The sequence below is a fragment of the Lactuca serriola genome, chromosome 4, assembly GCF_051521515.1.
Source record: "Lactuca serriola cultivar US96UC23 chromosome 4, Lser_US96UC23_V15, whole genome shotgun sequence".
Taxonomy (NCBI): domain Eukaryota; kingdom Viridiplantae; phylum Streptophyta; class Magnoliopsida; order Asterales; family Asteraceae; genus Lactuca; species Lactuca serriola.
In genome coordinates, this window is record NC_136411.1 from 372,069,752 (window position 1) to 372,086,074 (window position 16,323).

The 16,323-nt window shown below is 30.3% G+C and overlaps 2 protein-coding genes and 1 non-coding gene across 3 annotated transcripts; 2 read left to right on the forward strand and 1 right to left on the reverse strand.

The window, feature by feature from the left end:
* The first annotated feature begins 219 nt into the window (after nucleotides 1-219).
* LOC145097723 (protein COBRA-like) lies at nucleotides 220-4,538 on the forward strand. Its single transcript, XM_079035358.1, has 6 exons — nucleotides 220-431; nucleotides 1,051-1,130; nucleotides 1,631-2,087; nucleotides 3,089-3,248; nucleotides 3,814-4,091; nucleotides 4,170-4,538. Exons 1-6 carry the CDS (start codon nucleotides 341-343, stop codon nucleotides 4,451-4,453), a joined length of 1,350 nt encoding a protein of 449 aa, XP_078891484.1. The 5' UTR covers nucleotides 220-340; the 3' UTR covers nucleotides 4,454-4,538.
* A 51-nt stretch (nucleotides 4,539-4,589) lies between these two features.
* Nucleotides 4,590-7,585, reverse strand: LOC145097724 (COBRA-like protein 4). The gene is made up of 6 exons (XM_079035359.1): nucleotides 7,408-7,585; nucleotides 7,253-7,332; nucleotides 6,546-7,002; nucleotides 6,305-6,452; nucleotides 5,715-5,992; nucleotides 4,590-4,956 (listed from the first exon to the last, which is right to left on the reverse strand). The coding sequence occupies exons 1-6, from the start codon at nucleotides 7,457-7,459 to the stop codon at nucleotides 4,679-4,681; spliced, it is 1,293 nt and encodes a 430-aa protein (XP_078891485.1). The 5' UTR covers nucleotides 7,460-7,585; the 3' UTR covers nucleotides 4,590-4,678.
* Nucleotides 7,586-15,716: 8,131 nt separating this feature from the next.
* LOC145103451 (small nucleolar RNA R71) lies at nucleotides 15,717-15,823 on the forward strand. The gene has a single exon (XR_013706543.1). It is a non-coding gene; the product is annotated as a small nucleolar RNA R71 (small nucleolar RNA).
* The last annotated feature ends 500 nt before the right edge of the window (nucleotides 15,824-16,323 follow it).

Consider the following 16,323-nt stretch of genomic DNA (forward strand, 5'->3'; position numbering starts at 1 on the left):
CCCTATTTATACTTGCATTATATAAATGAAGTTATACGAAACATTTGATCTAACATATATATCTTTGTACTTTTATATAATTAATCAAAAAGAATGTCCGGCATAAAGTCAAATAACTCAAAACAACAACACACATCCTGTACAGCATTATCCAGGGCGTGTAATGTTTTTTTTATTATTATTTTTTTAATGTTTCCACTCTCTTTTTAAAGTCTCGAACACGTTTTTCCTCTCAATCACTGGATTTGTGAGGGCTACAAGCTCATCCACCGCCCCCACAACAAAATCTTTCTTTTCCCCGCTAAGAAACTAACAAATCAATCAAATTCCTCATCAAGTGATGGATTATTGCTTTAGATCCCTCACACGATTCTCGATTTCCACCATTGTTCTTGCGATCATTCTTTCTTTATTCAGTTTCACATGCACAGGTTCGAATTTCTTGTTTTGTTTTTGGTTTTTGAATTACTTGAGTTCTCGAAGCTTCTAATTGCGAGTTTAATCAAATTTGCTTCTAGGGTTTATTTGATAGAATTGATCTGAGTTTTTATATCAAGAAATTTTGTTCATTAACTAAATTAACTAATGGACATGCAAGATTTTGATTATCGGTGAATGAGGAAGTTGTTCTTCGATCAAATTGGTTTATGGGTTACGAAATTTAGAAAAAAAGGTTTAATCTTTCCTCTTGACTGACTTAGTTGACTAATGGATTTGAGAAATTTCAAAGTTTTATGAAATTAATGATAACTAATTGGTAAATTCAAGTGGGTGTTCTTTAATTTACGCCGAAATGGTTTCAGTTCTCATTTCTTCTTGACGATTGAAAGAAGAATGTAATCGATCATTTTTCTATATAAGATGGTTTTTATAAAATAAGATCAGTAAAGGTCAAGTGAAGTTTTCTAATAATATTCTAGCTTAGATTCTCAACTCTAATTTGTATATCTAATTCTAATCATATAGAAATCGTTGACCAAAGAATAACTTACTAATTACAAAATTTTTCGGGATTATCAAATAAAACCTTCTTCTTTTTTTTACTTGCAGAAGCCTATGATGCACTTGACCCAAATGGAAATATCACAATCAAGTGGGACATTATTAGTTGGACTCCAGATGGCTATGTTGTAAGTATCATTAACTCAAATTCTCCCTCAGTTTAAGTTTCTTAATAAAAAAAATTGTATAGGGATTCAAGATTTCTAGTATTATCAAACGATTTAATCTATGATTCAATAATCAAGTTTTGGTTAAATACAAGAAATAGCAACCAAATTCTTTTTTCTTATTACAACATTGTACATCGAAAAGTCAACCAATTTGTAACATTGTCATCTAAATACAAAGCAATTTCCATTACTATATTTGGGTAAAAATTTCAAAATATAATGTCACAACAAGAAAAAAAAAACTTGAAAATACAATGCTATAATTGGCTAGATTTTTCAATGTTGTAATATGACAAAACTAAAGTATAATGCTATAACAAACAAATTCAAGAAACTACATTGCTATTTCTTTCTTAACAACAAAATTTCAAGGTGAGATACACACTTCACATGGACATATTTTAATTTTCAATTTTCATGTTGTTTAAATTTCCTAATTAGTTTAACAATTCCTATAGGCGGTTGTTACAATGTACAACTTCCAACAATACCGCCACATATCACCGCCAGGGTGGACGTTAGGGTGGACATGGGCGAAAAAGGAGGTGATATGGAGCATGATGGGCGGTCAAGCCACCGAACAAGGAGACTGTTCAAGATACAAAACCACACCACCACATTGTTGCAAAAAGACCCCTTCAATTGTTGACTTATTACCAGGAACACCTTACAATCAACAAATTGCAAATTGTTGTAAAGGTGGAGTTATTAATTCGTGGGCCCAAGAGCCCAATAATTACGCGAGTTCTTTTCAACTTAGTGTTGGTGCGGCGGGGACCACTAACAAGACGGTTAAACCGCCTAAGAATTTTACTCTGCTTGCACCGGGTCCCGGGTATACGTGTGGGCCCGCTGTCGTTGGTAAACCTTCAAAGTTTGTAACTGCGGATGGAAGACGAGTGACTCAAGCTATGAGTAAGTTTTCGTTTGATTGTTGTTGGAAAAAAGGTTAAATGCAAGAAATAGCAATGTACTTTTGTTGATTTGTTTATGGGAAATCTCTGATAAAGTCACAATATTTTCGGTCAGTTTACGGTTTAATCTCGATTTTTATTTTTTGAACAGAAAAGTCCTAAATATTTTGTATTTCGTATGTATTAAGAAACTTTTTTTCAACATAAAATGATAGATTATCGTATACAATTAGATGATTGGGAGTTTTATGTTCAAAAAATAAATGTTGGGATTAAACCGTTAACTGACCCAAAATATTGGGACTTTATCGGAGATTTCCCTTTGTTTATTATAGCATCTTGCTTTCGTTTATTCATATTAAAGCATTTTAATTTTGAAAAATCTATCCGATTACAGTAGTATCGTTATATCATTCATATATAAGCAAATTTTTGTTGTTATAATTATAATTGGATAGATTTTTCAAAGTATAATGTGGTAATAAGAAAAATATTGCAAGTATTATGCAATAATGAGGTGGATTTTTCAAAGTACAATGACTTGATAAGAAAAAAATTTGGAAGTGGAATGTTGTAATAGAAGGAAATTAAAGTAGGATGCCATATTACACAAATAAATGAAAGTACTTGGCTATTTTTGTTTTTTTTGCATTTAGTCGTTGTTGGAAATTACAATTCTACCCTTAAAAGATTTCTAATTCTATACTTCCATTTCTTCATATTGGCTAATAATGCATTCTACTTTAGAAATCTACCTAATTATAACAAATATCGTCTTGATACAAAGCAATTTTTCTCTTAAGAAAAAAAGTTGATATTATATTTGCTCTAATTGCGTTGATTTTTAAACCACAATGCCTCGATAAGAAAAAAAAATTGAAAGTATAATGGTGTAATAGAAGGAAACAAAAGTACGATGCTATTTTTTTGCATTTAGCTTTTGTTAGAAATGATGATTCTACCCTTAAAAGATTTCTAATTTCATTACTTGTGTTTTGGCAGTGACATGGAATGTTACATGCACATATTCACAATTTTTAGCTCAAAAAACTCCTACTTGTTGTGTCTCTCTTTCATCCTTCTACAATAATACCATTGTGCCATGTCCAACATGCACTTGTGGATGCCAAAACAATGACACTCATCCTGGAAGTTGTGTAAAGTAAGCATTCATTTCTTTTCTCTCATACATAAAACACAAAAAATAATTAGCTTTTCTTTTCTTTGAGTAAATTACCCGAATGGTCCCTATGGTTTGGGGTAATTTGCACATTTGGTCCCTAACTTATTTTTTTAACTCGGAAGGTCCCTACTGTTTGTTTTTGTTGTGCGCTTGGTCCCTGTCTTACCTAAAAAGACTATTTTGCCCTTGATTTTTTTAATTTATTTAAATAAACACACACCCTCAAACCCACTTCCACCTCACCTTACCTTACCTATCCCACCTTATTTAAATAAATTAAAAAATCAAGGGCAAAATAGTCTTTTTAGGTAAGACAGGGACCAAACGTGCAACAAAAACAAACTCTAGGGACCTTCCGAGTTAAAATAATAAGTTAGGGACCAAACATGCAAATTACCCCAAACCATAGGGACCATTCGTGTAATTTACTCCTTTTTCTTTTAAACAATATCATTGCTAAATCTTCTAATGTTTCTATCTTTATCATCATCATCATTATATCAAATTTGATAATTTCTCTTTCAAATTTTCAACTATTTTGCAGCCCAAACTCACCATATCTAGCTTCAGTTGTTAATGGACCTGGTAAGAACAGCTTAACACCTCTTGTTCAATGCACAAGACACATGTGTCCAATTCGTGTTCATTGGCATGTGAAACTCAACTACAAGGAGTATTGGCGTGTGAAAGTCACAATCACAAATTTCAATTTCAGAATGAATTATTCACAATGGAATTTAGTTGTTCAACACCCCAACTTTGATAACCTCACTCAAATTTTCAGCTTTAACTACAAGCCCTTAACCCCTTACTCTACTATAAGTAAGTAAATCATTCTCTTCATCTCTTTGATTAATAATTACTACTTGTTATAAGTTTAACATGTGTGTTGTGTTACAGATGATACTGCTATGCTATGGGGAGTTAAATTCTACAATGATTTTCTTAATCAAGCGGGACCTTTGGGAAATGTTCAATCCGAATTACTTTTTAGAAAAGATAAAACTACTTTTACTTTCAAAGAGGGTTGGGCTTTTCCACGTAGGATTTATTTTAATGGAGATAATTGTGTTATGCCACCTCCTGATGCCTACCCGTATCTCCCAAATGCAACTTCTCGTGTAAATTTCACTTTATTTGGTCTCTTGATCACATTTTTAGCGTTTTTCTTTCTCTTTGAGTAGGTGAAATCCATGCATCATTTTGTAGAGTGTTTGAATATATAAATTTGTAGTACACAATAATATAAAACTTATGATTTTTTGTTCTTGGTTTGTAGTTTAACTTATTTATCGTGGTGGTAATTATTGTTGCGTGAAATTGTGTATCTTAACAACATTTGTATATAATCTCTTGTGTTGTTACAAAACTTGAAGTACTAACAAAGTGGAAGATAAATTGTGTGGAGATTAAAAGAGTAAGAACATGAACAAAGAAATGAATAATGTTAAGGGAGCAATTAGGGTTTTGGGAGTGGAGTTTGGTAGGAATGGATATGATTCGGGTGGAGGTAGAATGCATTCGTCACCATTAAAGTAGACTTTTCTAGGAAACGCCCATCCTTGTTTGAATGTGAATGTGTTTTGATCCTTTTGTAGTAGGACTTCGGATTGTACGTTTCCTGTGGGCCCGGCTTCCATTAGTAAGTCGTTGAAGAATTTCATGCCGTAGAACATACCCGTGTCATCTACATTGTGAAATTACAAAAATGTCCTTTAGCACATTGATTTCCAACTTAGCACTAACAAATATTTTGGTCTTTGTGTTTTCTTAATAGTGATACCATCACCATCATTGTTCGATTTGTTTGATGAAATTGATGATTAGATTGACAAGTGGCATTACATGTTTATCCATGTGTTAAGGTGGCATTGAGAATAAAAGATAGTCATCTCATTGCTACATTTGCACACAAATGCACATATGATTCCATAAATTCATCCAATCAACAATTTTGTCAAGTTTTGATAGAATTGTTGATTGAATGGACAATTGTTCTACTTATGTATGTCTATCATTGTGCTAATGTAGTATTGAGAATAAAACATAGACAATTCATTGCCACATAGCAAGTAGATGCACAAGCAATGCCATATGATCGTGCAATCAATAAAATTTGTCAGATTTTGACAAAAATGTTGATTGGATGGATATGTGACATTATACATGTATCCTTGTGTTGATTTGGCCTCATGAATAAAAATCCATCTAATTGCACGTCAGCAAAAAAATACACAAGTAATGCCACATGTTCATTCTATTAACAATTTCTGTAAGCTTTTGTAGCTTTTGATAGAATCGTTAATTGGATGGACATGTGACGATTATCCTTGTTCCAACATGACATTGAAATGAAAAAGGCATTTCATACCCATGTCAATGCAAGTAATGCCACATGTTCTTCCGATCAACAATCAAATAATTTTTTTTGGAAGCACCACTTACTTATAGACGCGTATGGAACAAGGGGTTTGTAGTCGAAGCTAAAAACTTGAGTAACATTGTTGAGATTAGGATGTTGAACCACAAGCGTCCACTGCGTGTAGTTCATCCTATAATTGAAGTTTGTTACCGACACCTTTGCTCGCCAATAGTCTTTGTAGTTCTGCTTTACGTGCCAATGAACCCTCACGGGACACATATGTCGAGTGCATTGAAGCAATGGTGAATTATCTTTTTTCGGTGTGTTTACTCCAACAACACTTAGAAGCTTAGATTCACTCCTACAATCATCATCAAAACCATTAGGTTATCAAAAGATTATAGAAACCCTAAGGTCTCTTTTGTCACATGGGACATCAAAAAAACATGGTGTACAACATTTTGCATGCATTAGATTTTAAATTGGACATAAGATTGATGTCAATGAACACCCACAAAAGGTGCAAGACATACTCGCTCTTGACATCTGTTTATGCAAAAGATGTGAATGTCCTTCTCATTCTCATTATCTGAAACAACCCTAGAAGACTTGTCAAGTTATGTCCCATGTAACAAAAGCAGCCTAATTTACATTCAATAAATGTTAATCTTACTTGACACATTTGTTCTTATTTTCACAACCACATGCACACATAGGACAAGCCGTGATAGTTTCATTGTAGAACGATGAGAACGAAACACAACAACTAGGGTGTTTTGTAGCCAAAAATTGTGAATATGTACACGTCACATTCCACGTCACTGCATCAAACATACCCCACCCATAAGTCAAAGTCAAAGTCAAAGCCAAATTCGAACTTAGACTACATCCTCTTCAAAACAAAGAGCACTTACTTAAGGCTTGAGTTTTTCTTCTTCGATCAGGAGTCAAGAAAGTAGTTGGAGGAACCACCTTTGCAGGTCCACATGTGTACCCTGGTCCAGGACCTAGAAGAGTGAAATTCTTCGGAAGTTTGACCGTTTTATTTGTTGTCCCGGCTAGCCCAACGCTGACCTGGAAGGCTGAGACTGCAGCTGACGGATCTTGACCCCATGCCGCCACAACGCCGCCTTTGCAACAGTTTGCAATTTGTTGGTTGTAAGGGACTCCAGGTAGCAAGTCAACAACTGTAGGGGTCTTTTTGCAACAATGTGGAACATTGGCTTTGAACTTTGAACAGTCGCCTTGTTCGGTGGTTTGAGCCCCAACCATGGACCATATCACTTCTTTTTTAGCCCATGTCCACCCTAGGGTCCACCCTGGTGTCTGGATATGGCGATACATTTGGAAATTGTTCATTGTTACTGTTGCCTATAGTCAAAACATCAAGAATCTTCAAGTGATAATCAAGAAAATATATTGTTTTCATATATAGATGACCTCCTAACATACGAAAAAAAACCCGGGTCCATGCTCATGGGTTCATAATAGATATGTGACTAAAGTGAAAAAAAATATACAAGCAATAAAACTGAAAGTAAAGATGAACTAGAAAATATCAAGAATCTTAAAGCAAACATTAAGAATGTTCAAGAAACCATGAAGATAATATTTTTCATACCACATAACCATCTGGGGTCCAAGACATTATATCCCATTTGATCGTTATGTTTCCAGTTGGATCAAGAGGATCAAAAGCAGCTGCAAAACGATCAAATCTGTTAGAAAAACTCACATTCTTGTAGCTTTATGAATTTGAAAACTCGTAATACGTACCTGAGAAAGAACATAACACAAGAAAAACACAAGTAGAGATGATAATTCTCATCTCAACTTCTCGCGTTTCTTGAAATTTCCTCAAAAATTAAAGATTCAAATTGACAAATTCTGATATATTGAGCAAGTTCACAGCTTTTCTGTTGGGGATGGGGTGAGTGTGTTATAGAGCTTGAAGATCGATGGCTTACCTACTGGTTGTTAGATTTTGAAATATTTATATAATAGAATACATACACACACTAAAAACACATATATATTAGATGTGGACATGTGGATTGACATTCATTGTGTGAATTTTAAATTTGTCTGTTGGGGTTTCTGTTTCTTGAAGCAAAGACTTTCTGTGATCAGATGAAGCAAAGAAAATAGGAAAAAGAAAGCGGGAGCTATTATTCCCAACGGCCACCTGTTCTGTCAAGAATGTGACACTTAAACTGATCGCATTTTACTCAATCATCACTTGACTAGGACTTGTCCTTTTTTGTAATTTGAAGTTCGATTGGACTTCTAGACATGTGAGAAATAGGTATTGGTTTCGGGTTTTTGTTGACAATTTTGTGGGGTATAACCGTCATTTTCATATTAAATTCGAAATGAACATGCTAACCTAATTATAATGTGATTAACAAGTTATAAAGATCGACTAATTCAAATTGAACTCTCGAATATGAAAGATCGGGTAACGATCATATGGAAAAAAGATCGGTGAGTATGAAAGATAGGCATAATGAACAAAAAGACCGGCTTTAGACAGGTCCTAAAAAAAGACCAAGATCGAACCGGTCTAAAACGATACCCGACCGAAAAAAGACCGACATGAAAAGACCCGTCTTTTATATATATATATATATATATATATATATATATATATATATATATATATATATATATATATATATATATATATATATATATATATATATATATATATATATATATATATATATATAGGAGTAGGATTAAATAAGAACACCAAAAAGGTTGAGAATGCGAGAACAAAATATATTCATTTGCAATTCCATGTATTCATTTGAGGAGAAATGATAAATTTTTACGCCTTTAATTTCAAATGAAGAGAAAAAGCATATTCATGTTGATTGTGCATAAAAATTTATCATTTCTCCACAAATGAATACATAGAATCACAAATGAATATACATGTTCTCGCGTTCTCAACCTTTTAGGTGTTCTCATTTGATCCTTTCCCTATATATATATATATATATATATATATATATATATATATATATATATATATATATATATATATATATATATATATATATATATATATATATATATATATATATATATATATATGAGGATTTTCCTTAAATATGCTAATCATTACCTTAATATATACAAAAACATCGTTTTTTTTTTCGTTTTTTTTTTTTTTAATTTTTAGAAACTATTTTTATCAAAAAATGATTTTAAATATACCAAAATTCATGATTTTTTATTCTCTACAAATAGACATCCATATTGATATAGTTTTAAGATAAAATATATATTTTTTTTATATTTTCAGCTATCGTTATTCATAAACGAATAAAAATGCATCAGATTTTATTAAAGTACATTTGTTATTCACTTATGAATAAAAAGTATGATTTTTTTTTTTTTTTTTACAATTTAAGTATCATTTATATATGAATATAGCATATAATAAACATAGTATATTCATATTTTAATATTGGACGATGCATTCACTTGTGAATATTAACATAGTATATTCACTTGTGAATATTAGATGATATATTCACTTATGAATATTAAATGATATTTCATATGTGAATATTATATAGTATTACATGATATATCACATGTGAATATTACATTGTGTATTCATTCGTGAATATTAGATGATATATTCACTTATGAATATTACACAGTATATTCACATATGAATATTACAAGGTATATTCACTTGTGAATATATTCACTTATGAATATTTAAAGGTATTTTGACAAATATATATAATTTTTATATGTTATTCACATATGAATAACATACAGACTTGCATATTTGTTAATAATCATATACTGATTCAGGTGAGAAAACATATTCATATGTGAATATAACGTGGTAATTTAGTTTATGCATTTCATCAAACAGTTGGAATGCATACAAGTTAACTATTTTAAAAATGTTAAAAACATCAAGTTATCAATTCCAAATCATCATATACTTCCGATTTCGACTTCAGATGCGACATCCTATGTCTGATCGATTTCTCATTTTGATTTTGATTTCCGAAAATCCGATTGGGAACCTGTGAGTACCGATTCTGAGTCCTTCAATGTCGACTGTGACTGCGAGTCCAGAATTCCGATTCCAATTTCATGAACAACGAAGAAATTCTGGTTTAGTTGAAGAAATCTGGATGATTATTGAAGGTTGGAGGAAAAATTTTGATGGTGAACGAACTGTTATCGAATTCTCTATAGTTACGTATTTGAGATTGAAGGTTATTAACATATTTACAAGTTTGCCACCATGTTTTTTTATGCTTAAATTAAATAAGTAACTGAGAATGATTCCCCCATTCTTAACCTTTTTTATTTTCTCAATTGAACCCACCAATATATATATATATATATATATATATATATATATATATATATATATATATATATATATATATATATATATATATATATATAGGTGGGTTCAATTGAGAATGGTTTCAAATGGACCTATATATATATCAAGGTTGTAAAAATCGTTTGACGGTAGCTCGATGGTCGACTGGTGTTAAGGGATTAATCGGTCTTGGCGAGGATTAATCGAGGATTAATCGGGGACCATAAATTATTAATAAAATATTAAAATTAATTAAATATTAATATATCATAAGAAAAACAAGTACTTCAAAATTAGAAAATTGGAAAAGTTGTAATTTGGAAATTTGGAAATACGAAAATATGAACATTTTGGTATAATATTTGAAATTTTGAAAATTTGAAAATTTTGGAGTAAAAAAAGAAAGTTGGTTTTTTGAATTTTTCTAAAAAAAATTTAATTTTTTTGACCTTTTTTTGACTTTTTTTTTTCGATTTTTTTGACTTTTTTTGGATTTTTTTGACTTTTTTTGATCGATTAATCCCGCCAAACCCGATTAATCCTCAATTTCTGATTAATGCCTTAATCCTCGACGGTTGGAGAACACTAAGCGATTAATCCCGATTTCTGCAACCATGATATATATATATATATATATATATATATATATATATATATATATATATATATATATATATATATATAGGTTCAGGCTCATTTGAAACCATTCTAATTTTGTGAGACCGTGAGACCAAATCTAAAACTAATTTTAAAATGCAAAATAAATGGAAAAAATCCAAAAAAAAAATTAAATATTATTTTCGGAACTTGAATTAACTAAACAAAATTAAAAAAAAAATCCCGTTTTTTTTTTTGAAAAATACGTGAAATATTCTAATAGAATATTAAATTGACATATTCTAAAAAATAATTTTAAAATGCAAAATAAATGGAAAAATCTAATTTTTTTTAAATATTATTTTCGGAACTTGAATTAACTCAAAAAAATAAAAAAAATCCCGTTTTTTTTTTTGAAAAATACGTGAAATATTCTAATAGAATATTACACTGTACATATTCTAAAAAATAATTTTAAAATGCAAAATAAATAGAAAAATCCAATATATATATATATATATATATATATATATATATATATATATATATATATATATATATATATATATATATATATATATATATATATATATATATATATATATATATATATATAAGGAAAAGTTTAATAGAGAACCATTATTATTCAAGGAACCAATCCAAAGCGTCAGAATATAAAGCGATCAACGGCAAAAGGAAGGGTTTTAAATTTTTATAATGGACGCACATGTATCGGATTATAACAAAACCCACTTCCTTTTTTTCATTTAAAATTTTTTTTAGGCCATGTTTTTTATCGAAAAAAATCTGAATATACCGTTGTTCACGATTTTCGTCCTCTTTCCATAGAGATTCATGATGATATATAAAAAACGAATTTTTTTTCGAAAAAAAAACCCACTTAATTTTCTTATTTTTTTTTTTCAATATTTAACTTTTTTTTTTTTTCTAAAAAAAACTAATTATACCAAAAATATTAATTTTTTGTTCTCTATTAATAAACATCAACACCGATTAAAAAAAAACCTCGAACAGTGTAGATTCACACTGTGAATCTAAACTGTAAATATTTCAATTTTTAACATTCACAATATGAAAAATATCGAACAGTTTAGATTCACATTGTGAATCTGAGAAGGTTCACAAAAAAAAACTCGATCAGTGTAGATTCACATTGTGAATCTAAACTGTAAATATTTTAAATTTTAACATTTACAGTGTGAACAAACTCCTATTAATTCAGATTCACACTGTGAATCTGATTTATTATTATACACACTGTGAATTTGAGGAGGTTCACAATGTGAATCTGAACAGGTTTACAATATGAATCTGAACAAGTTCACAATGTGAATCTGAACTAAAATATCGTTTTTTTTTAATATGAATATGAATCCATGTTTAAAAAGTACAAAAAATATGAATTTTGATATATTAATTAATTTTTTCTATAAAAAATAGACCTTAACTTTTTTTCATTAAAGAAAATGAAGTGGGTTTTTTTTCGAAAAAAAAATTCGTTTTTTACATATCATCATGGATCTCTATGAAAAGAGGGACGAAAAATCGTGAACAACGGTATATTCGGTTTTTTTTTTGATAAAAAATATGGCCTAAAAAATTTTTTAAACGAAAAAAAAATGGTGGGTTTTTTTTTGTAAAGGGTGGATTTTTTGGTATAATCTAGTGTGTGTGCGTCCAATGTAAAAGTGTACATTTATTTTCTTGGCCGTTGATCGTTATGATTTCCGATGGTCACGATTGGTTCCTTGGTTAATTATGGTTCTCTATTGAACCTCACCATATATATATATATATATATATATATATATATATATATATATATATATATATATATATATATATATATATATATGTTATAATGTAGATGGACAACTATTGTGCGGACGTGTGGATAATGCTATTTTATGAGAATTACTAAGAGAATATGTTGTTTAGTAACATGAATACGTTCAATCTCATAGAACTATTGTTATTTTAATGGATTCTAACTAATTCTAATTCATTTTTGTTCTCATGCATCGTTTTTCATTTATTTTAATTCTTACAGAATAGAACTCAATAAACATCCTGATAACATTCTGACAGAATGAGAATAATTAAAAAAGTCTATAATAACCTTATAGACAATTTAATTAGTGGAAATGCTTAACAATTACAATAATTATATAATAATGAACGTATTCATATTATCAAACAATATATTTTATTTGTCATTATCACAGAATAGTATTGTCCACACGCCCACACAATAGATGTCAATCCACATTTGAACATATATATCTCTCTCTCTCTCTCTCTCTCTCTCTCTCTCTTTCTCTCTCTCTCTCTCTCTCTGTATATATATATATATATATATATATATATATATATATATATATATATATATATATATATATATATATATGCTTAGGTTATTTTGTTTCTACTAAGTATTGTGTGGCTATGAAATTGATTCTGAGCCAATCATTTGGGGTAATTTAAGTATGAATTTTATATTTATTAACTAATTAAAAATAATCAATTTAATCACATAAATTTTAGCATAAGGGTATTTTGGACAATTAACTATATTTACACAAGGAAATTTTCGGAAATTTAGGGATAATTAATTCTCTTACTTTTTACAATCTAATTTTTTCAAGTAATTCAATATTAATTCTAATGTATTTTTTATAATAACCGAATTTATTCTGTTAGAATGACATTTTGTTAGAATGTTATATTCTATGAGAATATCAGATCATATCATTTTTCAAACGAAATAACAATATTTTTTGATTGAATGAACTTTTTAAGATTAACAATTTTTTTTGATACAAGTTAAATTTTTGTCATTACATTTTCAAAAAAATAAAAATCTTAATATATTATTCTATCGTAATGAAACACTCATTAATAACAAAACAAACACAATTTGTAGATTATTTTAACTGAATATTCTAGAAGAATATACTATAAAATATAGTCTTATCATTATATTGTAAATTATTCTGCCAGTGCTTTCTTTTGTGAAGATCATTAACCATTGTTCATCTTAATCCCACAGACCATCATCCAACCATCAAGCACTTGATCATCATGTTCCTTTCATGCATTCTTTGAGAATATCTTCCTTAAAACCGAGAATTCTATGAGAACAACTGTCATAAAATCGAATATGTAAGAGTAACATTCTATACATTGACCATGAGCATTCTAAATTATGTACATTATAAAAGAATAAAACTATAAATTCTAATAAAATATGGTAAACAATAAAGAAGTGAAATCTTTCATAAGTACACAATACAACCATTCTGATAGAATGTGATAGATATTGAACCTTTATATGTAAATTTGATCAAAATAAAACTATAAAATCAGATGCAACCACTCAATTTACTTTTTAATGTCAAATAATCAACTATTTTGTGTACACACTCAAACATTCATCCATTCGATTTCCTAAAGAACTATGGAAAGAAAACGATTGAGTGGGAAGAGTCAATTTAAATGATTCATCACACATTTTATTATATACTGAGTTTCTTATATGAAAGCTAAGGCCTGTTCATTCTATGAGAATAAATATTACATAAAATATATGTTACCAGTAATTTTGACAGAATACATATTATATTACAGAATACATTCTCGTAGAATATGACATAATATATAGAATATGACATAAAAATAGAATACATTTTGACATAATACATAGAATATGACAAAATCCATGTCTAAGATTACTAGAAACTATGTTTTAAATATGGAATTAGTCAATTAATGAGAATTTGGCTTGAAACATCTCTTATGCATTCTATCGAACACCTTCTGTGCATTATCCAATTGTCTTAGCTTTAATCTGCAAGAATGATATCGTAAATATTCTCCCAAAATGGTTCTAAATATTCTTAAAAAGTATGAACTTAATTCAAATAAATTAAATTAAATCATCATGTTTATGAAATAACTAATCATAAGCAAAGTCAAAATAGATAAAATAAAGACCTTATTAGACTAACACCAGATCATATTAACAAAACTACATTGGCTGATTTTCAAATGCGTATAAATACTTGAATGAACGAAATATTTGATTCAAACATTTTAACAAACAGTTGGCGGGCAAAAATAGATGCCTTCTAAATCTGAAACTATGTGTGCGAAAAATAAAAATTTCTTTGCCGAAATCAATATTAACAAATATGATTTCGTAACAAATTTCTATGAAAAAGAATATGGAAATAAAACACTCAAAATACATACCTTCAACGATGATGAAACCTTAAGCTTCAAGCCTTGTTGTCACGATGTTTATATGTGCACCTTTCGGATTATTTCCGGTATTACTAGGAAGTCCACCCGGTCGTCTCTCATTTATTTGAAGTGCAAGTTGGCCTAGCTGTTTTTTCAATGTTGAGAATGGAGGCTTGCTGATTCCTAAGTAGAGCTTGCTGATCTTTCATCATAATTTGGTGCTCTTTAATCATGTTGTGTTGATCTCTCAACATGTTTTTGTTGATCTTCTATTGTAGCATCGGTATCGTTGTGCCTTTTTTCGGATGCAACTGCAAATCTTGTAAGCATATCTTTAAAGTCTAATTTCTTTTCTTGCATCGACTCCTCCTTTTGATAAAAACCTCTTGCTTTTTTGCTTATACTTTTCTTCCTTCGCCTTCTTCTATTCATCACATGGTATCCATTCTTTCTTGGGTTTTCACCAATCATCATCATATCTATCACCGCTTGAGTACCATACTTAGGCTTCACGGTTCCCGTTCTCATCAAGATCACAATCCTTAGTAAGATGAGGTCCTCTACAATTATCACATCCCACTCTAATGACATGGATGGATTGGTCCATCTTAGTCATTCTTCGATCCATGCTCTCCAATTTTGCCATTACTGCTACCATATCATCGGTTATAGCATTCACCACCTCTTGAGTTGAGTCATTCCTTGGGTTATGATATTCTCTAGAGTGCTTAGAGAATTCTTCAATGAGTTCCCTAATTTCAGCCGAATTTTTTTTGTTAACGGGCCTTGAGAGTCAAGGAGTTGTCTAGTGGTGATGTTTACCCCATCATAAAAGATCGATACTTCTTGTTGCATATTGAGGTCATTTTGTGGGCAATTCCTAATTAGACCCTTGTAGCGCTCCCATGCTTCATATAGCGACTCACCCATTTTTTGTTCAAATTTTGCAATGGCCTTTTTGAGTTTAGCAACTTTAGATGGTGGGCAAAATTGTTCTAAAAATTTCTCACACATTTTTGCCCATGTAGTAATCACACCCGGTGGTAGTGCTTTCAACCAATCCTTTGCAGCCCCTTTAAAGGTGACAGGGAGCATCCTCAACAACACCGTTTCTCTTGGTACATTCAGAATGTTAAAGTAGTCAACGATGTCATTAACTTCATCGAGATGCTTATAAGCGTCTTAATGATCCTTTCCGGTGAAAGGAATCTCCTTTAATGCACAGAGGATGTACCCCTTAAGTTCAAATGTGGTAGTGGCAGGTATGGCGGGTTGCACAAGCTCCGGACCGGTCTTGTCTTTAATCCTCTTTTTGTATGCCTCCTTCGAGAGGTCGGCAATTTCCGTCATGGTGTTGTCGGGTTCGCCTTCTTGCTCACTTTCTTCTTCGTATTCAAACTCGTATTCGGTTACTTTTGGGATCGGATTTTCTTCAAAACTCTCAAACTTGCTTTCCTCGCTCTTTT